The sequence below is a fragment of the Protopterus annectens genome, chromosome 4.part0 (genome assembly GCF_019279795.1).
Source record: "Protopterus annectens isolate FY-2018-M chromosome 4.part0, PAN1.0, whole genome shotgun sequence".
NCBI lineage: Eukaryota > Metazoa > Chordata > Ceratodontiformes > Protopteridae > Protopterus > Protopterus annectens.
In genome coordinates, this window is record NC_056733.1 from 10,591,575 (window position 1) to 10,618,846 (window position 27,272).

The 27,272-nt window shown below is 40.0% G+C and overlaps 1 protein-coding gene across 3 annotated transcripts in view; it reads left to right on the plus strand.

The window, feature by feature from the left end:
* Positions 1-27,272, plus strand: part of RHOT1 (ras homolog family member T1) — a 1,470,459-nt gene that overhangs the window by 549,172 nt on the left and 894,015 nt on the right. For all 3 annotated transcript variants that reach the window (XM_044068049.1, XM_044068050.1, XM_044068051.1), the window contains exon 10: positions 5,573-5,681. In XM_044068049.1, the coding sequence (XP_043923984.1) occupies positions 5,573-5,681 (109 nt within the window). The remainder of the gene's footprint in view (positions 1-5,572; positions 5,682-27,272) is intronic.

Sequence of the window (27,272 nt, forward strand, 5' to 3'; positions counted from 1 at the left end):
CCGCGCGGTGCCTGGAGCAGAAGCAGTTCACAAGTGCCGTTTTCGAGTTTCAGAACCAAAGTCTTCAACCTAAAGCTAAGTACCCCAGTGGGGAAACTTTTTCTTGCTCCTTACCGATGTTAGTAAAAGTTAATAATTGTATTACTTGTGTGAAGCAAATACTTCATAAGGATTTTCATTTGCACTGTATTCCTTGCCTAGGCCCTGACCACAACGTGCCTTGCTGTCGGTTTTGTGCTAAAGTTAACCAACGCACTATTAAGCGTCGGTATATTTTTGCTTCTAAATATTTTGGCTCAAGATTTAACTATCCAGAAATGTCGTCCGTTAGCAATCCGACTACTGGAATTCACAAAAAACGCAATGAAAGAAAGACTGTCTAGGTCCAAAACCAATGACGAAACTTCTGAGCCAGTCGCCGGTACTCAGTGAGGTGCTTTCGCAGCCCCTGATGCCTGCAGCTTTTGATTCGCAGGCTTCTACCGAGACCCATTCTGAGTCCGGTCTGCTGCAAGATACTTCAAGTATTGAACCTGCAGATGTCTCTCCCTTAGATGGGTCTGGAGTCGCTGAGCAGGCACCGGCTTCTGAAGGTGTTTTCAGGCCTAAAGATTTGTATATTAAACCAACGCCATCATCAAAAACAAGGCCCAAACCAACTTCTATGTCTAAAAAAAACGATGCATGGGCCACATGTTCAGGCTCCTATGCCTAAAAAACAAATGATCAAAATGGCTGAGGGTTTAATTACCTTGATCAGTGGTTCCCAGCCCCCTCCTGCTAAGAGGCCTAGGCAAGGCACGGATTGTGAATCTTCAGATCAGGTTTCCATTTCTACTGATTCCTCTTCTGATCAGGAATTTTCTATTCCACCTTATGAGGACTCTGATGCAGAAGAATCCATTCCTTCTGCTTCTCCTCCTGAGGATTTTTTTTTTTTTGGGGGGAAACTTTGCATACCGTAAGGGAACATTTTCATTGGGAGAGTCAGGATTTTTCAGAATCCAAAAAGAGTTTTAGGGATTTCCTTCTTCCTCAGCATAGGCCTTTGGTTATAACTCCTGTTTTAGACATTGTTGATGATGTTTTCTCAGAATCCAGCATGGCTCCTGATTCCCTGCCTCCGGCTCCTAGTAAGCCAGACAGATATTTCAGGGTTCCTGACTCCCACAAGTTTCTTTTTAAAAACCCTACTGCTGACCGTGAAACAATTTTTCAGGGTCCCAAGGGTGTTAAGGCTTCTACTGCTAAAAATCCTACCCCTTCTGATAGTCTCCAGGGCGCTGGATAGATGGGATAAGAAGGTTTACACGTCTGCAACTCAGGCAATCAGGGCTTTAAACTGTCAATTTCATATGCTTAAATATCATCAGCATGTCATGGGCTTATTGAAACACAAAATGATGTTGATTTCTGACTGTGTGGAAAATAGAGTTTACAAGATTTATTCCATTCAGCTGAACAAGTTGGAAAGCATACTTTGGAATGTGGTTTTGATTCCTTGGAGGCCTCTTGCAGGGCCACCGTAACTGGATCTGTGATAAGAAGGCATGCTTGGCTCAAGGAGCAAAATCTGCCTGATTATGTTAAAGCAATATTGGTGGATGCTCCTTTACAACAGGACAGTCTATTTGGTAATAAGGCAGAAGTTGTTTTGAAAAAGATGGAAGACAAAGCTAAATCTATGCAAACTGTAAAAGACTTCCTACAAGTGCAGCCACCCAGGTTCAGCAGGCACTGGCCTACTAAGAATTGGGCCTTTCCAGTACCCAACAGAGCCGCTCAGGTCAAACCCAGACACTCCAAAGACTCCAGGTTTCAGTCACAAGGAACTTACAGAACAAAACAATGGGGTGCCTCCACTTCCAAATCTGGAAGTAGCAAGGCAACCCCCCTTACGGTAAACAGTCTCAATGACTTTCCTCTGCCATTTCCAAGCACATATCTTTTGGCAGCCCCTTTGGGGGGAAACCTAGCACTTCATGCCCAAAATTGGCATCTAATTACCCAGGACAAGTGGGTTTTAAATATAGTATCCCAGGGATACAGATTTAATTTCCACACGTTACCAATTCCAAACGGATGGCCAGATCTGCCTCCAAAATTCAAGATGCTGACTCTACAGCAGTTACTGCCTATGCTGGGCAAGGATGCCTGGTTGGTAACTCTAGACTTAAGAGGCTTACCTGCATTTCTCAATCAGGGAATCTTGCAGATGATACCTCCGCTTCAAAGCAGGCTTTTTGCATTACCAGTTCTCTGCACTGCCCTTTGGCTTATCTACTGCTCCCAGGGTCTTCACATCTTCACAAAGTGCCTGGCACCAGTAATTGCAAAGAAACATTCAAATGTATCCTTATCTGGACGATTGTCTAATTCAGGCATTTGTAAAAAGGTTTTTAACATGCCTAGGGCACACCATAAACGAAAAGAAATCACAACTGGTACCCTCTAAAACAATTACATTCCTGGGTGCAAGCTGCAATTGCAATACAACTGCCCAGATGGCTTATCTCATGCCAGACAAATTCAATTGATGACATACTTCAAACAGGTGGCCACAAAAGCCCAACTATCTGCAAGACAAATTCTGCAGGCCTTGGGGTTCGTGGCTTCCTGCATTCTACTAATTCCATATGCAAGACTGCATATGAGGAAACTTTTGTGGTACCTAAAAAACTTATGGAGTCATCATTGTCACAGCCGGGAAACAATGATTCCTGTCATTCCTTGCCTGCAACAGGAGTTCCTATGGTGGGCAGAGGCCTGTCACCAAAACAAGAGACTGTCATTCATTCCACCCCCTGCCACCCAAACCCTGACTACAGACTCATCAGATTATGCTTGGGGGGGGCCCATCTGGCAGGGAGATGCATTCAGGGCGAAGCCTAACTCAAATGCACCTACATATCAACCAGAAAGAAATGCTAGCTGTACAGAATGCTCTGACAGCCTTCAAGGACTTTCTTCATCCAGGACAACTACAGATAGACGGACAACACCACAGTTATGTGGTACATAAACAAGCAGGGGGGTACCCACTCCTACCCCGTTTGCAGACTAGTCATGGCTTTGTGGAACACAGTATTGACTTACCAAATACATCTACAAGCTCAATTCCTGCCAGGAAAGCAAAATACTCTGGCAGACGAACTAAGCAGAAATCTTATGGACCCACACGAATGGAAACTGGATCCACAAATCTTCAACATGTTAACATGAAAATGGGGGAGAGCCCAGACATAGATCTTTTTGCCTCTCCCCAAAACTATCAGTTGGACAAATTCTGCACAAGAATTCATCACAAAAAAGCTTGGAAAGTGGATGCTCTATCCTTCAGCTGGAAAAACCTATCAGCCTATGCCTTTCCCCCTCTGCCTCTGCTCTCCAAGGTTTTACTAAAAGTCAGACAGGAAAAAACGAAAATTCTGATTGCTCCAGACTGGCCTCGCCAACACTGGTACCCACTCCTACGCAATATGTCACCTTCCTCCGTGGTACCTTACTCAGACACCTTATCTACTGTCTCAGCAGAACTATCAAATTCTGCAAACTCTGCTGCAAACTCTGAATCTTGCAGCATGGCTAATCACCTAATTTCGCCAGTCACATCTCTCAGTAAACCTGTGATGGATGTCATTTTGGAGGCTAGAAGGCCTAGTACTAGAAAAGCTTATGCTGTTAAATGGAAAAGATTCTGTTCTGGAACCAAGCACAAGGAATAAACACAGCAATGCCCAATATTCCTCAGATTCTGCAATATTTCATAAGGGCCTATCTTTTTCTTCTATAAAAATTCATGCCTCTGCCATTTTGGATCATTACAACACAGAGCCTCCTCTCTTTTCTCATCCCCTGCTAAAGCAGTACCTCTGAGGGGCAAAAAATTTGAGACCTCCTAGGAGAGCACCAACTCCTGCATGGTACCTCAATTTTGTGCTGGAAAAACTCACCCCATCTCCTTTTGAACCAGCTGCTACTGCAAACATAAAATTTTTCTCTTGGAAGACATCTTTTCTTTTAGCAGTCACTTCAGCTAGAAGGATTTCAGAACTACAGGCTCTCATGGCAGTGGAGCTTTTCATTATATTTTATCCGGACAGGGTGGCCCTCAGGACCAATCCATCCTTTATGCCTAAGGTGGTATCCAGTGTGGCTCTTAATCAGACCATTTATCTGCCAACTTTTTTCCCAAATCCACAGAACAAGGGGCAGCGGATTCTGCATTCATTGGATGTACACAGACAACTAAGATTCTACTTAAATAGGGCAAAATCTCTAAGAAAATCTGAGCAATTACTGGTAGCATTTGCTGCAGGGCAGAGGGAAAGGCTATTTCAAAACAGACTATTTCAAATTGGATAAGCCATTGTATTTGCTTCTGCTACATGCACCATGGTAAACCTGTCCCCAAGGGATCAGATCCCATTCCACCAGGGCTGCATCTACTTCTGCAGCCTTTCTGAGGGGTTCCTACCAGAGACATTCTAGAAGCTGCTACTTGGAGCTCAGTTCTTATGTTCACCAAACATTACCATTTACCTCTCTCCTCTAAATCCAGAGCAGGCTTTGCCACTGCTGTCCTGCAGGGCCTTATAGCTGCTCCTAATGCTGTATAATTCCATCCTTCCAACCATAGCTTTGGGATTCTACCCAAATGTAATGACTGCAACAGTGAAACACGAAGAACATAGTACAGTTGTGTACACTTACCATAAATGTAGATGTTCGAGTGTATTCACTGTTGCAGTCCTAGTTACCCACCCACCAGCCCCCTATTTCTCTTATTTTACCTCTTCTTTCTTTTACTATGCTCAAAAGCCTTTTTTGTGTATTTGCTTTTAGTTGAAGGTATATTTTTTGTGTTCTAAATTACATATATATTTTGCTCCCCATTTGGGGGGCACCTGACATCTGGGGCAAGAAAAACTGATTAAAATGGTGTCGGCTGCATGTTTTATACCCCTGACGTCATGGAAGAAGACAGCAACCGACGCAAGACCCAAGACTTTGTTATTCAGGCCGACGGAGGGCAACCTGCCAGCAGATTACCCTAATGCGATGACTGCAACATTGAATACACTCTAACATCTACATTTATGGTACGTGTACACAACTGTACTTTGTCAAGGTGGAGATCAAATGTACATTAATATAATAATGACAGGGATCTTTTGTGAGCTAAAGTACAGAACTTGTACATGTCCCTTTTCTGGTAGTATACTGTATGTTGGCAGTTTCCAGACTAATAAATATGTAACTGGCTGTCCTATCCATTAGCACTCTGTCTTCTGCACAGTTATAAAAAAACAAGGATCTGTAATGTTGCAAAATATCACCCTCCAGTGGGAAGTAAGGGTTGAGTAATTGGAAAATAGAGCGTCATGGGTCCTCTCTAATCTGATGAGAGTTTACAGAAAAATCCTTCTCATAATGTGGTTTAATCTTTGTTAAAGTTGTGATATTTATCTTGTCTGTTGTGATCACTTTGGCTAAGTGGCCAGAAATTTATACTTGTGTCATGCTGAAATGTACAGAATAATTCAATTACTGGTTTACTTTTGTCTCATAGAGAACATGTTTCCACACACCTTTGGCACCCCAGGCACTGGAAGATGTTAAAAATGTGGTGCGAAAGAATATAAGTGATGGGATTGCTGACAATGGCTTAACATTAAAAGGTAATCAGCCTGGTCTGTGCTCAGATGTCTGTATCTTGGTCCTAATTATCATTTGCATTTGTATAGAGCACATTATCAAGTTTGTGCCTGCATTTATTTGCAGGATGCCTTTTGAGTAAAGGGCAGTTTTACAGTAGGAATACCCACATCTCAGGTCAATAATAATAAAAAAAAAATGCTTGGGTTAGTTCCAAGTTAGTCATTTTAGCATTTTGTTGAGTATTGAAAGTGGAAATGTGCATATAGAAATATATTTTCTAATGAATTGCCATCTCCTGTTAAGTTACTGATGTTTTGTTTTGTGTTTCATTTTGTGTGCTAGCGAAGAGAAGTTAGAGGAAATTTAGTCAAGTGAAGCTTTTTTTTTTTTTTTTTAAATGGAAAAGTACACATTGCGGTTCTGTACTTTTTAATGATAGACTGGCACCCTCACATTCTGACAATCTTTGCTGGATAGGTACTGCCTTCCCACAGCCCTGACTTTTTGGATGCTGGAAGTGTTTAAAGTTACAGAAGTTTTCTTTTTTTTGCACATGCATACCCAGCATATTCCCAGCTTCCCAACTCTCAAGTGACCCAAGGGCTGAGTAAACTTGGGTAGACCCAAACAAGCGGGAACATACTGATGGTAGATAAATGATAATTTAAAAAAAAAAAAAGCTTAAAACAGAAAGCGACAAGTTTTCACAAGAATAATTTGATACGGCATAAAGAATCTAGCTACAGGGTTAGGTCCTTGATGCTTTGTAACGAGCGTTTTCCAGACTTTGATTTTTTTTTTTTCCCATGCCTCCATTGCACTTAAGCAGCAGCATGTACATATGCATGAAATACATAGTAATATAAGAAGAAAGTTTTGTTGAAAAAGTGTCTTGCATATTATCCCATCTAGTAATATAAATCTTTACTAAATCAGGTACTGACCAGTTGCTTGCTTTTTGTTTTGACTGCTTTTATTGGATTTGTCAGCTCACAAATTTGATCTAACAAAGTATTCTCTAGTGTCCTGTTATGAAACTGAGTAAGTGCTGATAGAAGCATCTCTGTCTGCTAGAAAATATCATTGTTGCAGCCCTCCATAGAAATGCAAGGCCAGCCATGAACTGATGTGGGAGCTGGTTCCATGCAGTTACATGGCACATGTGCATCTGAATTAGCTATGGAGTAAAGCTAGTGTGTATACAAGACCATCTTCAACAGTGATTTTCTCTGTAGTGTTGATCTAGTGAATATGCAGCAGTCTGCTCTCAGTGGGTAATGCTTCCCATACAAAGTAAATGAAGTCACAGGAAAACTTGGACATATGGAGTAATAATCATCGGGGTGAGGGCTTATGCCTTTCAAAAACTATAAAATGCCTACAATTTTTTTAAAGAGGTAATCTGTTGAAGAGAAAATATGGAGTAAAGGCTTACTTCAGTTCCAGCAAGATGAGAGGTATGAAGAGAGAAGTTGCATTCATTACAGCCTTTGCAGAGAATAAGCAGATGATCCAACGTTTTGATGGTTGTGTAAAGGAAAATACTAAGGGAACAGAAATTACTAATATAAGTCTGTATGCGAGTGCCATACAACTCCTGATGCCTTCACCTTTTCATTTTCATGTAAGTGTTGAGTCAGAAGCAAGGATAGAAATATTGAAGAAAGCATTAACAGGCCATGAAGATGAAGCAGGGAAAAAAGACTCCTTGGGCAAGTGGTGGAAGGGAGAGACTTTTTAGGTTAGAAACGTGCTTGCTGTATGTACATGCATCTCAAAAGCAGAGCTTAAATTTGAAGGGGCATAAAGAATAGATTGCATTTTTGATTAGACTAGAGCTCTGAGGTTGGTTGAGGTGTATTTTGAAACATTTGTGGTGAACAGCTATCATCCCAGTGGTGAAACCTGGAGCTAAATGGATGTACAAGGATTCTAATACATGTATTGATCAAGGCTACTCTTGGGCTACAGAGGAGGTTCTCTTTTCTGCTCACCACCAGAAAATGCAGAGTCAAGATTTAACATTATCATGTGTCTCAGATTTTAATAACTGGAGGCATGAAATATTTAATTGACTCTCTAAAACTGTTAGTGTTTGGAACAGAACCACCTAATTTGGAGATCAGTAATTCAGGTGATTGAGAAGGCAGGAGGAGTAGTCCTCAGAGATGAGCATCAAGCAAGGCCAAAGAGTGGGAGGCCAAGTTATTTCTTTTTTCCCCAGTTTAAGTAGTTCCATGTGCTAAATGAGTTTATTTTGGGGGAACAGTTATTAAAACTGAGAGGCAGGAGAAGCAACAGCAGTAAATGATAGAGTTGTGACCTCTGCTAAGAAGTGTATATTGGGAAGAGGAAGAGTTGTAAAAGACAAGATACATTTGAAAGATGTATTTGGAGAAATTAATGCAATTTTGAGGGATAAAACTGGAAAATTGTGACTGAAGAGCTAACTTGGATCATGAGAATAAACATATGCATTTAATCACAGCTTGAATAAAGGTATCAACTTGGATCGCCAATGTAATTGGGTATTGAGGGCTGCAATATGGGTAGCGGGAAGATGTGCAGTGTAAGACCACTTTAAGAGGGGATTGAGTGGTTATTGATGTGTAAGGGGAAACAGTCAGTGAGGAGGTAAGGTCACCAGCTGCAGTTGGTGGTCCAGACAGCAAGCCTGTGAAATACAGTCAACAAATGATTAAATGTTAAATAGTACTTGATTGATATGAAAGCTTTCTGGTATGGAAATTAGCTTGGAATATTGTAAGGTGCTGAATTGCTGGAAGATTACTGCAAGGGAAGGGGAAGTACTTTACATTTAGTAACCGAGACTTTGCCGAGATGTGAATGTTGTCTGGATTTTCTTCCACAAAAAAGTGAATGTAAAGGGGAAAAGAACAGAAGGGTTTGTGCAAGCTGAAGTGACCTAAAGTAACCATATTAGCAATGCAAGTAGTCTCTTTGATAGTAGAAAGCTGTCCATTAACAGCTTCATATTGAATGTAGGATTGAGACTGTAAGAAAAGCATGCGACTGCTTCTTTAGTTAAGTAAAGAGTTTAGAGTTAAAAATGCTGTTGAGACTGAAGTCATTAAGACGTTAAAAGGAAACAATGGTGGTGAGGTTGTGCAGGTTAAATGCAGGAGGCAGAAAAGTTGAGCATGTATGAAGATGACTCATTAAAACTTGGTTAATTTCTTAAGTTTGGGGCCAATTGTTATAAATAAAATACACTGAGCAGAGAAGATTAATGTAACAGATAAGAGATGTTTTATTAAAATATAAGGGAGGTGGAGAAAGTGAAAGTCTGTGTATTCCAAACACTGACTGTTTTTGTGTTCAGCAGAGGAGGTATAAAACATTTGGAAGTGTAACAGATTGTCATAATAAATAGTGTATAATTATATACACAAAAGCAGTGACAATGTTCATGAAAGTGGAAAATTAATTTATAAGAGGTAGGGGAGATGTTTCAGAATGATAGTATATAACTGGATTACTGCTAAAGTTTTATACTGCTGGTTTATTGTAAGCATAAAATGATCTGTTGTATATTGGCCAGATGAAAAGTGTGGCAGGGTATAATAAAATGATAGAGTGAAAAAGTAAAAGGGATATTATCGAGTTGTGATATTATGAGAGACATTGCACACAAACATCTGCATTGTCATTAAAAAGGATGTTAGAGTAGTAAAGGAATGGGAAGTTGCTTTAAAAGCAGTGGATGCCATGTTAAAAGCTACAGGCAGCTGTAAAAGAGGACATTTTTATTTACGAAGAGGACTGTTGACTACACATGCTTGAACAATGAATTATGAAACTCCAGATTTGGGAAGACTGTTAAATGGTGAGAGGGGTTTTGATGGTGCTTTACTTTTTTAATGAATAGAAATAAAAGGGGTAAGAACAAAGGTAGAATAATAATATGGATATTAAAGAACTCTCTTGCAGCCAGTTTGGGGGGGGGGGGGTGCCAATCTTTAAGTTCTAATAAGAAAACATGGTTGTCAACAATCTTCTTGAAATTTGACTTTGCAGGCATTGTCAAGTTAGGGACAAAGACCCTTACCTTGGAAGAGCAATGTGCATGTCTGTGTATATTTAACATTTTTCTTTAGGGAATTATTTGCTTTTCTTTTCACAATGGGCAGGAAATAGCTCAGGTGAGCAAACGGCAGATTACGTATTCCTGTGGGCAGAAGAGGAAGAGGTATGCAGTAAGGAGAATTTGGCAAGCAGCAGAATATGAGAAGGAAGAGCATTCACTAAGCAGGATTGTTTTCTGAATGTGTATATTGCTATGAGAGATAGCTGAAGAGGAGTGAGTAGAGGTAAGGTTCCGATTATATGCAAGTTAGAAAAGGAAGAGTCTGGGACAGAGGGGCAGTAGATGGCAGGAGTTTTTTTTAAAAAAAAAAAAAAAAAAGTAAAAATTATGGGAGCATAAGTATTTTGTGACGTGGTTCGCACTTGTGTATGGTGAGTCACTGAGATTGTCATTTGGGGCTGTATTTAAGATTAGGCACAATATGCATTAATAGAAGGCACTGTATTTAGACCTGAATTAGAATGTTCCAAGTGTCAAAATGGAATGTCTTTCCATATAATTGTCAAGCCTTCTAGTGTCCGAGTAAGATTTAGTCAAACTCAGATTGAATGTTGGTCTTTCATGATTGAGGGTGGGGGCTGAGCATTTAAGTGGGAAAAAAATAATTGCTTCCTAAAGGAGGAGGGATTGCGGTTCCAGAACATCAGTATGCAAAAGTTGTACAAGGGTAGGATAGCTCCTACATTGCAGATTGGAAACAGATGAAAAAGTGTACAGAACCGGTAGGGAGATATCCTGGAAATTTTCCTGATTACAGAACAAGAGGAGATGAACTGCTGAGAATTGCAGATTCTGAAAATGGAGACACAGATGCTGTTTACAAATAAATTTTCTAAGGGATGGATCAAAGAAATTTAGAGAGCCGTGTGGAGAAAATTTGACATTTGAAGGCAAGGTGCCAGTATATTGGAACAGAGTAGTTGCGGTAGGGTTACACAGTGGCCAGCAGTAGATTCACTCTGTCTGAAGCCCAAGATGTAAGAAGACTGAAATGGGTTACAATGTTAGAAATAAGTGAGCACGTTTGAAAAAATGTATACAAGAAAGTGGAAATGGTCAGAAAGGGATTAATTTCTGTTTGCAGGTAATTGAATAGCATTACATTACTAATGTAATTTGGAATAGCGATTTGGGAAACTGTGCAAGAAAATAAATGATTGTGTGGAAACAAGTGTACTAATCCTGAGGGTAGCAACAAAGGAATGGAGGTTGAGTATTTGCGTGGAAATATTTGTATGAGCATTTTTGTACTGTAGCTAGTTTGTTGAACCACTCCAGGAAACCTCTTTGCCAGTATTTTTGTGGAAGGAGAATGAATGGGTATGAAACCATACTTTTCTGAGAATGTGGTAGGCTGAGTGACTAAAAGGAGTTTTACATATACTGATGAGGTGTGGGAAATTCAGAACAGCTTGCTCACCAATATTTTTTCCCCAGGTAATCCTTGTGGGGGGGGGGGGGTCCCAGAGCATTAACCACATCTGGTCTGGGTTGTAATATTAGCAATAATGGTAATACCTGGGATGTGGAAAACCACAAAATCTCCTGACATGAAGGACTTGGAAAGGTTAATAGAAAAACTGGTGGAAAAAGAAACCAGATTAGCAATGTTGCAAGTAGGCTGTGATTTCTCAATAAGTGGATGCCCAGGTGCAATACATGGACAAAAAAAAAATTAGGTAGGAAATGGAAGTAGTTTTGAAAGGAGCCTGGAATTCAAGAATGAAACTTGTCTGGTTTTAAAGTAATGAGTGAAGACACAACTGCTTGAAAAGAGAGGGGGATATTTTTGCCAACAAAATGACATCTTATGTTGTGTGGTGTTTATGAAAGAAAAGAAATGGCACGCTAATGAAACTTTAAAAAGTGTATGATCGTAAACTGTGTTCTCTTTAAATCTTTATCTTTGTAAATCTTTATTTCTTTACCTTTGTGTTTATTTGTTTGTAGGTTATTATGGCATTAAATATTTTGAGCAAGTGTAGTCCGTATCAGCTTGCTTCAGTACCCAGTAGGACTAATCATTTAACTCAGAAGAAAGACCATAGTAAATTGGATGCATTCCAGCTGCTTTTCTAAGTTGGGAATTTGCCGATTACGCAGGGAGGTAGTTGCTGTTCTTGTGTTGTAGATGAACAGATAGGAGCTCCCCTTATTACCATTGAAGCCTAGAATAGACTGAATTCTTGTTGATGTTAGTCATATTCTTTAGTGCATCTGGCATCTTAGAAATGGTTACTGTCCTTTACATAATTTCTCAGATGAGTGCTTATGCTCTTATCTTCAACTTTAATCTGAGAGCAGAAATACCATCATCCAGTTGTCAACAAACGGAGCAGGGTTTATTCTAATTTGTATCCCTCCTGAACTAAAAAGTATATAAACGAGATGGCTTGTTCCCTGAGGAGTCAGGTTAGGGGAGTGGCTTCTATTTGCAGGCTCATATTTCTCAGAACGAGTACGATTTCTGACTTAGGATATGTGTGTATAGTGGGGATGGAGGAGTCCAAATGTGGGAAAAGCTTTGGTTAGTAATCCACAAGGACCTGCATTGATGTGAATGTTCACTGGGCAACTGGCTCGACTGTGCCTTGAGAATAACTGCCCCCCAGGTTGCAGGACTACATGGACCTCCAGTTGGGAATGAGTGAGTGAGCAAAGTGAGCAAGGAAGATGCTTTTGTTGACCAGGGTGTGGAGGGCGAAAAACAGAGATGGAGTTCTGCAGTGAAGTCCTACCTTGCCTTTTATTCTAGACCAAAATGCAGCTTGATTAGAAACAATCATATCTGGAGGAACTTGATAACCTAAAACCACAGTATTTGCTGGAACAGCAGGAGAAGCATGTGGACATCCATAACTTCTCCTGGGGGATGATTCAGTCATCTGAAGGGCAGATCTAAAATTGTGAGCAGTGCCTTCCTTCAAGTTGTAGCTTTTGTAATAGCAGTGACTGATGTAGCTGTATGCACAGACCTTGGGGGTTCATGTTTACTTTTATAGAGCGTTTTGTAAGGCAGTTCACCTTTTCCCAGTCTTACATGTTGGAGAAGGGGATATGCAAAGTCATGGAATTTTGAGAAATAAGCTCCAGAAGAAAATTATTGAAATCAAGACCCCACCCCCTGGAGAAATGTTTGACAGTAGAATGGTCCCTGCTTTCAAGAATTATGATGATCATGCCTTCAGCTACTATCCTGTTTTTCTTGCCTTTCTCTGTGTCCTGTGAAAACTACTCCACAGACCAGCTTCTGACCATGTAAACAAGTGCAGGTTGCTGACAACTGTGCGGTAAAGCTTTTGTGCTGAATATCGCCTTGACAGCCTGTTGCACTTTGCTGATGATTAGGGGAGTCTTTTACAGGGGCAGGCAGCACAGAGAGATGTTGGATTCTGATATTAACTCCCCTTTGATTAAAAACAAATACAAGCATGGTTATTGGTAGTGGGAAAGGATATAGTGGCCCATTCAGGATGTATTACTTTAACAAATTTTTGAGAAGGGCCTCCCCTGTGTCTGGCGGAAAAGACCTCAGCTGTCAGAGCTTACCTGTATCTGGAGTCTGGACTTTGTAATGAAATGTATTTGTCCTTCTCTCTCCTACCACATTGAACCAGCTAGCTCAGCTCTGTTCAAATTCATATCCTAGAAAATGCTGCTTTTGGTGTTAGTTTCTTCAGCAAGAAAAAATCTCAGCACTAAATGTATTTGTCACAATCTGTACATTGTTTTCCACAGGGACAAACAGACATATCCCTCCTTAGTGTTCACATTAGTCTTTGGGCTGGTTTTGATCCAGACCATCCGGTTCTATGTTCTACAGTAAGCTCCAGATCACTGGGGAAGAGCTGCTCTGTTGATGGCCATGCATGAATGGCTGAGTTATTAAACTGACAGTAAAGTACATCAGATTGCCTTTTCAGCAGTTGCATTTTTTTATATGAATTGCTCATTGTGATGAATTTTTCAGCCTTAATCTAGGATAATTTAGTGAGTCCTTTGTTTAACTGCATATGCACAGGTGCGCATAGCCTCACAATTGTATTCACTTAAGTCTTGCAAACTATATTCCAGTATAGTGTGCTATGTTTTATGTATCTGTAAAAAGGGTCTGTTGCCATGAATGTGAACTTTCCTACAGTATCCGTTACTGGCTTGGTAGATGTGGGCATCCTGAGGCAATGTAAAAATTGCCTTATTTAACATTTGTTTACTGGGAAAGTCAAACTTGGAATGAAGCTAATTTTCAGCAGAGGCCCGGGGAGAAATACTCCAGATGTATGTCTTTGTAATGTGGGAGGAAACCGGAGTACCCAGAGAAAGCACACACAAACGCAGGGAGGAGCACATGCAGACTCTGTACAGAAGGAATGCCAGCCAAGAATCGAACCAGAGAACCTCTTGCCGACACCAGTTAATTCTCAAAATGATATGGTATGTGAGAGATGTATTTACACAATGTCACTGGAGGCAAAGCTCTCGCAAAAAAGTACTCCTAATGTCAATAAGTTTGTCAGTAGTACACATGCTGCACCCATCGTGCACAATTCAATGCAGACAATATCGACCCACGTATGCTGTGACAATTGCACGTAACCTTCCTAAACCCAAAGACCTTCTAGATGAAGTGCACATAACAAATAACCTCAGTAGCCCCAAATGCGCTCTTTCAAAACAATACCCACATCAACACACACACCTACATCTCATGGAGCCTGTACCTCTAAGCCCACAAGGCAAGCCACCACACAATCCAATATTCTAGTCTGCGTCTCATGATGGAATCTCCAAAATGTCCCAGTCACCAGGCTGAGTAAGGAGAAAGTTACGGTTACTTGCTTATCAAGGGTTAGGATCCACCACATTACTTATGCACTGAAGTCATTGGACCACAATTTCTAATACGACTCAGTCATAGCCCATGTGGGAGTAAATGACCGAAGACATACCTTCCCTAGACTATATGAAGCGAGACATCATGGAGCTCTCAGAATGTGTATCTCAGGCTGGTATGAGCCTAGCACTGAGCAGCATTTTACCTTCTCCAAGGGTGATGTCAATATGAACAAAAGATGATAGACTTTAATAATTGGCTTAGTTTCGGGTGTCATTCTAAGGGGGTGCAATGTTTGTCAGCATGGAAGAAGATGGTCAGCAGACCACACTACTTTGCTGGGGATGGTCTGCACCTCTCCCTTCTAGGCTTTCAGATATTAGCTAACACATTGTCTTCCCCCATAGTGCCATTTTAGGCAATGGCAAACTGAAAGTACATCCAACATAGCAAATCAAACACAAGAAAATCTAAAGGTATTGCTGCTCAATGCTAGGAGTCCTAAACAAACTCCACTCCCTAGAAGCTCTCTCTACCCTAGAGAATGCTGACATCTGTGTTGTCACTGAGATGTGGTTTAAAGCCACGGAGAGCACACCAACAGTACAAGGTTATAATGCCTTCCACACATTTAGGCCAGCTACTTCACAGGCAGGGACTAAAAGTGGAGGTGTCTCTATTTACATCAAAAGTAAATATACTTCAAAGCTGGTCAAACAGGACAATGCACTTGAGCTGCTCTGTGTTCAAATCACCATAGGTAAAGTCCAGTGCCACTTCCTTGCAAGCTATAGGTCTCCCTCTATGAGCGAGGAAGCCTGAATCATGTATTTAAACTTATTAGAAACACTAACAGTCCAACCCAATACCATATTCATGGGTGACTTCAATTACCCCACTGTTAACTGTGAATCCTGTACGACACCAAACGTACATGCACAGAGATTCCTGAATTTTATAAACGCAAACTCCCTGGACCAGATGGTCAGTACACTAACCAGGCGTGCAACCATACTGGGTCTGGTCCTTACTAATATGGGAGACTGCTGTACACCCCCTACTGTAATGCCTTCCCTGGTAAGGTCAGATCACAAAATAGTCTCCTTTGAAGTAAAAATAAAACCTTGGCCTCCAGCTAAACCTGGAGTATTCAGGAGTTATTCTAAGGCTAACCTTCTGCTATTAAGTGAGAACCTGGCAACATTTCATGGCCCCATAAACCCTGAGAATACTGCTGCCTATGCAGAACTGTTCACAGAAACCCTGTACAAGCATGTTTAATAGCTCCATAGAGGCAGCTGTACCCACCAGGAAGAACTAACTCAAAAAACAAGCCACCCTGGTGGAATCACTGTATCAATCGTCTGTATAACGGGAGGAAGAAAATCATGGCAAAAATTAGTAGGTGCAGCACCCAGCAGGATAAAAGCACTCTCCTCAAACTAAAACAAACCATTCAGAGGACAAATAGTCTACCAAAGCCAAATTTGAGATAAGTTTGGCCTCCCAGGCCAAGGACAACCACAAAGCATTCTTTAGATGTCTGCAGCCTCAAAGGCAATACACAATTGTGTGCAGAGCTAATTGTAAATGGAGCCACCTGTACTGAGCCAGAAGATATAGCAAACCTCCTGGGTGATAAATTCAGCTCCAACTTTACCCCTCCCTCCCCCTCAACCTTCCCTCAGGAAATATCAAATATAACTTGCCCTACTATCACTAGGGAACAGTTCCTTAATGCTCTCTATAAGACCAAGAATGCTGCATCAGTCGCCCAGACAGTATCCCAGGATGCCTTCCAAGTAGCATGAAACATGACCTATCAGGGCCACAGGAATTACTATTTTAACTGTGCCTCCAAATAAGCTCCGTGCCTCATGAATGGAGAAAGGCAACCATCATCCCTCTGCACAAAGGTCAGCCATCTACAGACCCTGGAAACTACAGACCCATACGTCTCACTATTTTTATGTAAAGCCATGGAAAGAATTACCATGGAGATGGTCAGTAGAGATACAGTAAACCTCCAGACACTGGACCCAACCCAGTTTGGTTTCGTCAAGGGCAGATCCTGCCTACTCAACCCGGTGGACCTTTGTAAGAAGGTCACCAAAGCAATGGATGAGTGCAAAATCGTTTACACTACCTACCTTGACCTGGCCAAGGCATTTGGCACAATATCCCACTTGGGCATTGTTGACCAACTCAAGATGGTTAGGCACAAACCCATATGTCACCCAGTGGATAGTCAACTGGCTCAGAGAGGACCTGGGAAGTTAGAATTGAGAAGTCCACCTCTACAAAGAGGCCAGTCACAAGTGGAGTCCCTCCGCGATCAGTCCTCGGACCGCTGCTTTTTGGCACTTACTTCTCAGAAGTCAAGGCCAATGTCTGTGGTCTCTGGCTGACTAAATTTGCAGATTGCAAATTAGGGGCTGTCCTTGAATCTTACACTGGCACAAATGTTCTCCAGGAGGGGCTGACACAAACTGGTGTCAGTCATGGACTAAAACTCCGACTCCAAATCCAGCTCCAGACAAGTGACCAGTGGAGTACCTCAGGGTTCAGTCCTGGGACAGCTCTTGTTTGGCATCTACTTCTCTGAAGTACAGGCCAACACTAAGGAACTCTGGCTAACAAAGTTCGCAGATGACTGCAAACTGTGAGTCATTATTGAATCCCCAGATTATGTAGATATTCTACAAAAGTGCCTTACAGAAACATGCTTGGTGCCAGAGCCATTAAATCAAGCTTAATGCCAAGAAATGTATAGTTATCCCCATTGGGAAAAAACATGTACCCATGAATTACCACATAGGTGGCAGTACACTAAACATCGAAAGTGTGATGAGAGACTTGGGGACACAGGTGGATGGTGGTCTACCCTTCGATAACCACATCGCCACAACAGTCAGGAAATCCTATGTGGCACACCTCATCACTAAGGACTTTTCATCCAGAAAAAATGTCATTGTCCCACTGTACTCCTCCCTCATTAGACCCATTATAGAGTACAATACCCCGTTTGGTATGTACCTCACAAGATATCTGCAACAGCTGGAAAGGCCGCAGAAATACCTCACTAAAAGAATCACAGGCCTAAAGCAGATGCCCTATGCTGACAGTCTAAAAAAAAAAAAAACTCCAGCTATACTCTGTGGCATATCATCTACTCAGAGGCAATCTCTGCTTAACATACAAGGCCATGTTAAACCCGGAGCTGTTGGACATGCTCCACTTAAAGAAATCCCAATACCTCAGAGCCACATGCTCCAGGGATCTAAACCTTGTCATCACAATGAACAAAACATGCTGGATTGATAGGTTCCTGACCCAGAGACTCCCCATACTCTGGATAGACTGCCCATACATGTCAAGCAGAGCGCCTCCTTGGCCCTCTTCAAAAGGAACCTTGATGATTGGATGGGAGATAGGAAATTCATCCCGGGGATCATGTCAGTCACCTTGCTAGACAGGAGTCCAGGGAAGTAAATATTGTGGGAAGGAATATCCAGGGAATTGTTATGGCTAGGCTTGTATAGGCCCTAGGGCTAATAGCGTAGTACCAACATATGAACCTATAAATGCCAAGAAATGCATAATAGTATCCTTTTGGAAGTCATCCATCCCTGGTACCTATCATTGACTCCACGCCACTTACAGCTGACCCAGTAGTCAGGGACTTAGGGACACGCACAGTAATCTAGCCTTTGATCATAATGTGGCTGCAGTGGTGAGGAAATCATTCTGTGTTGCGCAACTTAAACAAATGTATGGCATCCAAGTCCAAGGATGTCATTGTTCCACTGCATTTGTCATTCATCAGACCTGTCATTGAGTACAATTCCCCCTTTGGTATGTACTTAACCAGGCATAATCAACAATTGGAACATCCACAGAGGTTCCTCACTAAAAGAATACAGGATGCAAGTAAAATGTCCTATGCAGACCACCTTAAGACCCTATCCTTATATTCTGTCTCCTACAGGCTTTTAAGGGGGAGATCTATGCCTGGCATACAGGGAATTGTCCGACCCCACTCTGGTGGGCCTCCTGCATATCCGCAAAACAAGCAGCACCAGAATGACCCATTCTAAAGCGTTAAACCTTGCCTGTGATATAAATAAGACCCGCTGGAGAGAGTGGTATATATCCCAGAGACAACACCATCTATGGAACAGGCTCCCCATCCATGTGAAGTAGAGTTCCTCCATTACCCAGTTCAAGTGCAACTTGGTAAATTGAAGGGGAAACTGGAAATTCATCCCTGGTTTGGCACCTATGTCTCTGATGGACACAGGCAGCCTCTAAATGGTCCATCTCCTAGGCCCATGCTTACACTTATCAAGGGTATCAGAACTTGTCAGAAATTTGGGATGAATGGCTAGGCTTAAAAAGCCCTTGTGGTCATTACCCTAGTAAACACCTTTGACCCTATGTGCTTTTTATCATTAGATCACTGTTGCAGTGGTCTAAGGTTTATAGGATAATTAAAATAATGCAATTGACTAAAGGTCAGTGTATGTCCAAAGCAAACCAAAAAGTAAAAAACAGTCCGGCCATCACAGCTAAAACCATAAATTTAATAAAGTCAAGCAAAGTGCAAAACATATGAGTGCTTTCACAAAAACAATGTGCTTTATCATATCCATAAAAATCAAACAAAAACAAGAGATATTTAAAATACATGCAGCCAATCAAAATCCAAGGTTCAGTGATGTAATGACCGGGCTTTTAAGGCAGGTTTTAAAGGGATGTTAACATCCAACCCTGGAGATCTATGTGATTTGTAAGCATACTATCCATTTTACTTCCGTAACTTTGGTCGTATTAATAATATCCCCACCTCTGGTATTACACTCAATCATTTCTAAAGCCATAAATTTAAAATAATGCCTCTCATTCTGGCTAATGTGTTTAAATAAAGCATTAAGTAGGTTCTTCCTTCTAATATCACCCAAGTGCTGTAATACACGATCTTTCAAAATGCTTATTAGTTTTACCCACATAAAATGCCTCACATTGCACACAATTAGCCAGATGGACCAAATTACTAGACTTAGTCAGAATAAAAATTAAACTTAAACTCTTTAAATGTCTTGGGGTGTATGAAAACATTACCACAATACATGTAACTGCATAGGCTGTATCCTGGTCAGGACTGGACTGGCCAGTATTCAAAAGCTTTCTTTTACGTGCCTTCCATGTACACCATACACCCAAGGGAACACATGGGTATGCTGGTATAAAAGCAGATGCACAGGTGCCAAAATTCATAACTTTCTTGCCATTGAGGATACCAGCCAGACTGCTGCATCTTCAGTGGGCAGGGGTTTCGCTTGTTCAATCTTTTTTGGGCAGATAATTACCCCTTTATTTAATTTACATTTGTTAACCAAGAAAATCCAGCTGGACCAGGTCCATTTTCAGTGGATGCCCAGGGAGAAAGGCTCCACAATTAATATGTAGTATAAAGTAGTTATGACACAGGTAATACAGACATGAAAAACAGGCTACTTGTAAGTACACGCATACAAATATTGTTTGCATTGTTTCAACTGTGATTGGTAAAGAACCAATAGTTTGATAGTGTTACATTTAAAGTACAACTGACCAGTCAAAGCATTTGGAAAAATGTAAAAAGATAGCAGATACGTAGTTATTTCTGTGATGATTTACCTGATTGGTGAGTTAGAGAAGAGCTGTGTTTGTGCTGTGGTGGGGGTGGAAACCATGTTGAGTAAAGGAGAGAAGATTGTGTGAGCTCAAGAATTGCATAACTTGCCGGTGTATGCACGTCTCAAGAAGTTTAGACAGGGGAGAAAGTATAGCTATTGGCCGGTAGTTAGAGAAATCGTAGGATTTTCTATCTTTGTGAAGGGGTATGATGTAGGCTATTTTCCATAGTTTTGGTATTCAAGCTTCCTGAATAGACTTGTGTATTATAACTGAGACAGGATATGATAGGGAGTCAGCTGGTATTTTCAGAAAGTTAGCAGGTGTACTGTGTGCTGCAAGCGCAGTGGATTTTAGGCCAAGGAGGAGTTTTATAATTTTAGATGTAGGGACAGGGGAGAGCGAGATAGAGAAGGATGGTTTGTTGTTTGGTTGTGTGGTAGAGTTGTTTCTAGAATTGTCTGAAGTTGTAGTGTGGTGTCTATCAGTATTAGATATTTGGGTTGATGGCTTGGATTGAGTTAATAAAAATGATAGTTAAACTGGGATGCTATATCTTTGTTATTAGGGCTGGAGGGTGCAGGGGTGATAATTTTGCCAGGTTTTAGCAAGGTGTTGATGCTATGCCAGAATTTTTGGGGATTTTTGGAGTATTTGTTTTGGAGACCTAAAAAGAAATTTTGTTCATCTAGTTTGGTTTGTTTTTTGGCTTGATTCCTAAGTTGCTAATTGTATTGTTTTGTGAGATTGGAGTTGTTTTTTTTTTTTTCATTGTTTCCATGCCTTCTCTCTTTTTTAGGAGGGCTCTTGTGTCCCTACTCAACCATGGAGCATAGTTTGCTTTGGCTTTTACTTTCCTAATTGGTGCCATTGAATTTAGAACTGTGATGAACGTGTTGTTGAAATAGTCTACTGCTAGATCTAGGTCTAAAGTTCTTAGAGGTTCCCAGTTACATTGCTTTATATTGCGGTCATCCCTAATTTGTCTGTAGATTATAGGCTTTGGAATATTGCTAAGTTTCCTTAGGAGGAAAGTAGGGTGATGATCACTAAGTCCGTCTGGTAAGCAACCAGTCTGATAGTGATGTTTGGGGCTGTTCACCAATGTCCAGTCAATAATGGTTTGTTTCTGGGTCTTTTTGTCTATTCTATTGGGCTCTTGAATTAGTTAGGTAAATCCATAGAGGTTAACTTGGTTGTCTGGGTTGCTTGAGTTACAGGCTAGCCATTGTCTGTCTTTTGGCTTATTCCTATGAGAAGGAGAAAATGCCTGCTTGGACAGTAAATTCCATATAAGGATTCCCGCACATCTTGGTTGCTTGCTTGTTTTTGCTTAGGGGAGTCGTATATGTGCTTCTGTAGCAGATGTTTATACTCCTGAATCGATCAGAAGGCAGCTCAGCTTCCGTAACACTTGCCCTGAAAACCCATGGCGTAAGACTGTTGCTAAACCAACAGTGGAGTCTGGTGCCAGTATCTCAGCCGTCACCCCTCTGGCCTCCAAGGAAAAGAATGCGGCAAGAGAGGCTCCCAAAACGGCAGCTGCTGCACCCAGTGTTCCCCAGCTTTTGATGGGGTACTCCACTGTGGCCATATCAGACTCTCTATCCTTTTCCTTCTTAGACCACTTCAGGATGTAGCTAATGGTTGGGGAGTCTAGTGCTTCCTCTAGGGCCGGGCATACACAACAGAGAGAGAAGAGGCTCGCTTATGATCTTAGAGGAGCCATACTAGTCAGGAAAGAGATGCATCTGTTGAAGGCTGTTGTGTTGGATTCCAAATGTCTGAGTTTTCTCTTCTATTTATCCTAAAGATCAGAAAACGAAACATGTAACAACTTTATAGAATCTAGGGAACAATATTTTTCCTTTGCCAAGAGTATTTTCAAGGCACTACAGTTTGCTTCACCATTTTCCTCTCAAGTCAACAAGAAAGAGGTCACCCTCTTCTTCAAAAACTGTTCCTCTGTTTGATATAGAAGATTGGTCAAGATTATGCCTGTGTTGTTACCTGAATCCCTGGAGTCGGCATATGAAGAAAATATTTTCAGATTTGCCAGTGGAAGAAATTTTTTTCTGACACCATAGGCAGTATGAAAGACCCCTTCCAATGTGAGAATAAAAAGATATCTGGTTTAGAAAAGATATTATGAACTTTTACAGGTATAAACCCCTAAGCTTTTGGTAGTCCGTCCTGTCACTGGTGCATGCTATAGGATGCCATTCATGTTGTATCTATTTCACCTGATAGTAAAGCCTCTTCACCTAACAAAAAAAAGGTAGACATTACAAGGTTTCACAGACAAGTTTATTTTCCTGAACCCAGTTGCAGGCCAGTCTGTTATTTCTTTAGCCGCAATCTCTGGCTCTAAATACCTTGCTGTACCTAATTCTGTACCCTTCAAGGAAAGCAGGGCTTTTTGACTCTGATGAGAAGAGGATTTTACACCATTTTCCTGGCATTCCAAACCGTTAATGGTTAGGCAGAAGTGGCTAAGAATTGTCTGTCAAAATTTTCTGATATGAATAAATCCAAATTACTATATGATCTCTTCATTGTCACAGGTTACTAAGCATTCTTTGAAAAGCTGTCTTGATGCTGCAAATGCAGTATCAAAAGGTGCTACCACTTGGACAGTAGTGTGCTGAAGTTAACCACACAAACAATGAAAAACTAGTGAATCCTCAAAATGAACACAGCAGGAAGCAGGCAGGAAGGAAAAAACGTACAGTAGTGGAAAGACACAGTTTATTAAAATTGAAAAAAACAATATACATAAGCTCTTTCATCCAGGTATCCATTGAACATCATCAGATAAAGTATAGGTTCAGAAAATTCGATTTAAAACCCCTGCTTTACCATCACATGACCTCCCAATGGATCTGTCATTACTCAAGTTAAGGAAACAGTGGACCTTCTTCACAGTTAAGTATACCAGTGACTTCATGTGCCCAGTATAATATAATCACTTCCTTTACCCCAACTAAAATGAATATTAAAAGTTAAGTGCAATCTTTAAAAAAAAAAAAAAAAATCCTGTATTTAATATAAATGGCAGTAAAAGTATTCAGTATTAACTTAAGAAATTGTAATCCTAGCAACTAACCAACCAGGCAAAATATATTAATTATATAAATCCCCAAGTAAAGAAGCCTGATCTTAAATAATTTAAACCTTAAAATCACAATGGTTAGCAAAGCAAATCATACATATAAATAAATAAATTAAAAGGCTAGCCTATCTTTCCAGTGCCTTCATTTTTAGCAGACATGTAATGGAACAATTCTCATTTAAGCCAGGCATTCTAAAAGCATTGAAAAATAATTGCAAATATAATTCTCTGACTTTATGCCAGTGTCCAGGGTCCTTCCCGTTTACTCTGTTCTATTTATTCAATTACAACAAACTTGAACTCATGTTCAGGGTTATCAATTGTGTTTAGCCAATGCTTTTTTTTCGTTTGTTAATGTCATACACATGTTCATAAACATGTTCCTTTAGTGAATGCTCAATTTTTCTTATATAATAGCATTGACAATCTTGGCAAAGGGCAGCATACACTACCCCTTTTGTTTGGCAATTAAATTTTACCTCTTATTGTAAATATACATTTATTAATAGTACATTCAGTTGAGTGTTGTATTTACAATAATGACAGACCACACCTCTTCATATCTTTCAGTCAATTATGATAATTAATAGGTCCCACTTCTGCCAATAGACCATTATAATATTTGCAAAGAAAGCCCCCACATTGCAGCCCTTGACTACGCCTTTAACCTGTTGATAAATCTGTTTTTCAAAAATAGTAAAATTATTTTTCAGTATTTATAGTAATTCCTAATATAGTTTAATTTTTTTCTTAAAATAAATGTTGGCTGTTTAAAACGCTTACCCAGATAAACTCAATGGATATAAAATGTTCAAAAGGAGGGAAGCGTTAAGGCAGAATTTCCGCTGCAAAGATTATGGTAGAGCTAAAACGCTATGCAAGTGCCACGCTAAATAACCGAAAGCATTCAGTCCACTAGCAAAGTTCTTTAGATCCACACTCTGGTCAATAAATCCACATGTAAGGTGTATGTTCATCCAAGCTGATAACACAAATAACTCAGTAGTCCAGCAGTATTCACTTCAACTATATCCACAAGGAAACGGATCGACCAAAGTAAATGTATAAATCACATGAATTTATTAAAAGACAGAAAAACGGCAAGCGCTTTCACCGTAGGCTTTAAAGGCTTTATTAGGTAAAGCAATAATTTAACTTGCGTATTGAATGCCATGTTTTTAATATTATCACATACACTAAACGCACAAACTGAAGCATTAGGTCTGCCTATACACTAATAAATATATAATAAAACTCAAGTGTTTCATAAAAATACAAAATTTAAAACCAACATCCGTGGATGTAATAATGATTTCTCATATCTAACATTATTAATGTAATACATACCGCTACTTTTATCATTATTGCATTACATTAAGGATATGCCTCACATAAGCATGGTATTATGTGGGGCATATTAAAAGTGTAAATCGTTAAGTATATGCCTTACATAGGTATGGAATTTTGTAGGGCATATTAAAAGTGTAAACTGGAAAGTATTTTAGAAATGAATTCTTATATTATGTAAATGTTTATTTTTGTTTTGTATAATGCCTCATAGTATTGAATGAATAATAAAATGCGCTATTAGTTAATTGAAGGAAATGACGTTAATACCTACAAAGGTATATAAATAATTTAAATGTATAGCTGTTAATGGCCTGATGAAGCCTACGGGTGAAAGCGCTTGCCATTTTTTTGTCTTTTAATAAATTCATGTGATTTATACATTTACTTTGGTCGATCCATTTCCTTGTGGATGTAGTTGAAGTGAATACTGCCTGACCACTAAGTTATTTGTGTTATCAGCTTGGATGAACATGCACCTTACATGTGGATTTATTGACCAGAGTGTGGATCTAAAGAACTTTGCTAGTGGATTGAATGCTTTTGGTTATTTAGCGTGGCACTTGCATAGCGTTTTAGCGCTACCATAATCTTTGCAGCAGAAATTCTGCCTTAACGCTTCCCTCCTTTTGAACATTTTATATTCATTGAGTTTATCTGGGTAAGCGTTTTAAACAGCCAACATTTATTTTATTTTAATTTTCCTTATCGTTTTGTTTGGCTGTTTAATTCTTCTAATGGCAGAATCAAGTGATGTACAAGTGGAACTACCTTATGTGCCCGAAAATCATCGGGACAATATGACCAGATTTCATCATTATGTGGAGGGAAAAGAAAACCCGCTAAAAGCGTATGACGTCCGTAATACATCGGAAGATGAGTCCACAGAGGAAGTGAATAGCAATGGACTCTCGGTTTTGTTGCACCAAATGGAAATGGATTTTGTGAAGCTTAAACGCTTACACCTTCAAAGGCAACACTTTGAAGTATGTATTGAACATCGGATTATACCAAAGGGACTCCGCATTTTAAAAATGCCAACAACAGGCACCAGGTATCCTGATTTATTATACCAATGACATAAGATTAATATAGACACAAGTATACAATATAGGACATTAAACAGTTATTTCCTCCCGGAAGAAAAGGCACTTAGGGAACATGTTATGGAACAACAGAAAAGTATTTATTCCATGTTCCCTAAACATGTGGCCGACAAAGGTGTAGAGAAACTGTTGGACAATGTATATTTATTTGAGAAGAAGTTATTGGAACAAAAACAAAATAAAATAGAGACACTAAGGATTTTGCTAGAGGTCAAGTCTTTACTTGGCCCAAGGAAGAAAAAACAGTAAATGGTAATATAACAAGAAAAGTAAATGATAAAATGGAAACGGACATTGTACGAAAGAATAAATGTGTAGATGTATCACAAAAGTTAGTTAATTTAAATGTGAATAGAGATATGGATGTTTCACACGATTTAGTTGACATGAATGTTAGTAAAGATATAAATGGTTCATTGAATGATGCACTGACTGACAAAAGCTAATAATCAAATGACTGTTATAGCGGATGTACACCAAGAGCATGTTGATGAACAATCAGATACCAATATCGTAGATAATATTGCTGATGGACAGGAAAAGATTTATGTTGAAAAAGAAGGAACACCCACTGTTTTGGGTGAGTTAGAACATCCTAAAGGAGATAATGTGGTTAGGAGAAAAACTTTGAACTTTAGTAGGGCCGAAACCAATGAAATATCCCTTTCCCCATAGGAGAGAAATGGAACGGAGGGGGGAGGGACAGATCCATGAGTCGGGGAAGGCAAAAAAGAAGGAATGTGGATACGGAACATGTAGAACCCACGATAAAGAAGATGTGGGACAAGAGCCTAACTCACTAATATGGAATATATCAAGTAAGGCCCTTACCAGAGAAGAGACTGAAATTTTAGAGAAAGGACTTACGTTTATACCTACGACAAAGAGTGATGTAACAGAAAAAATAACTGATTTAAAGTTATTCATAAGGAATGTTCAATTAAAAATAGATTATGGTAAAATAGACATAGGAATAAATGATTGTATACTCAGAAAACCTAGTACCTGTACACCCCCATTACACCCTTTGCTAGATGCATACTCGAGATTAGTAGAGGAAGAACTGCATAAACAGGCTGAACTCAATAGGACTAGGAAGAGACATGTAAATTTGTCTTATGGAGCCAGAAAGGCACTTGAAAGTGTAAAACACGATTCCAGTATAATGATTAGACCAGCTGATAAGGGAGGGCCCACTGTTATTATGGATATGGATAAATACATATCAAGCATGATGATAATGCTAAGTGATGTCAAATATTATAAAGAGATTAACTCTAAAGAGATTGATATAATTATTACCAGGGTTTATAGTAAGATTTCACATTTATATTCTGAAGGACGAATTTGTCAGGAATTATATGACTTTTGTCTAGTGGATGACCCTAGAATACCTTGCATACAAGGAGTTCCAAAAATTCATAAGAA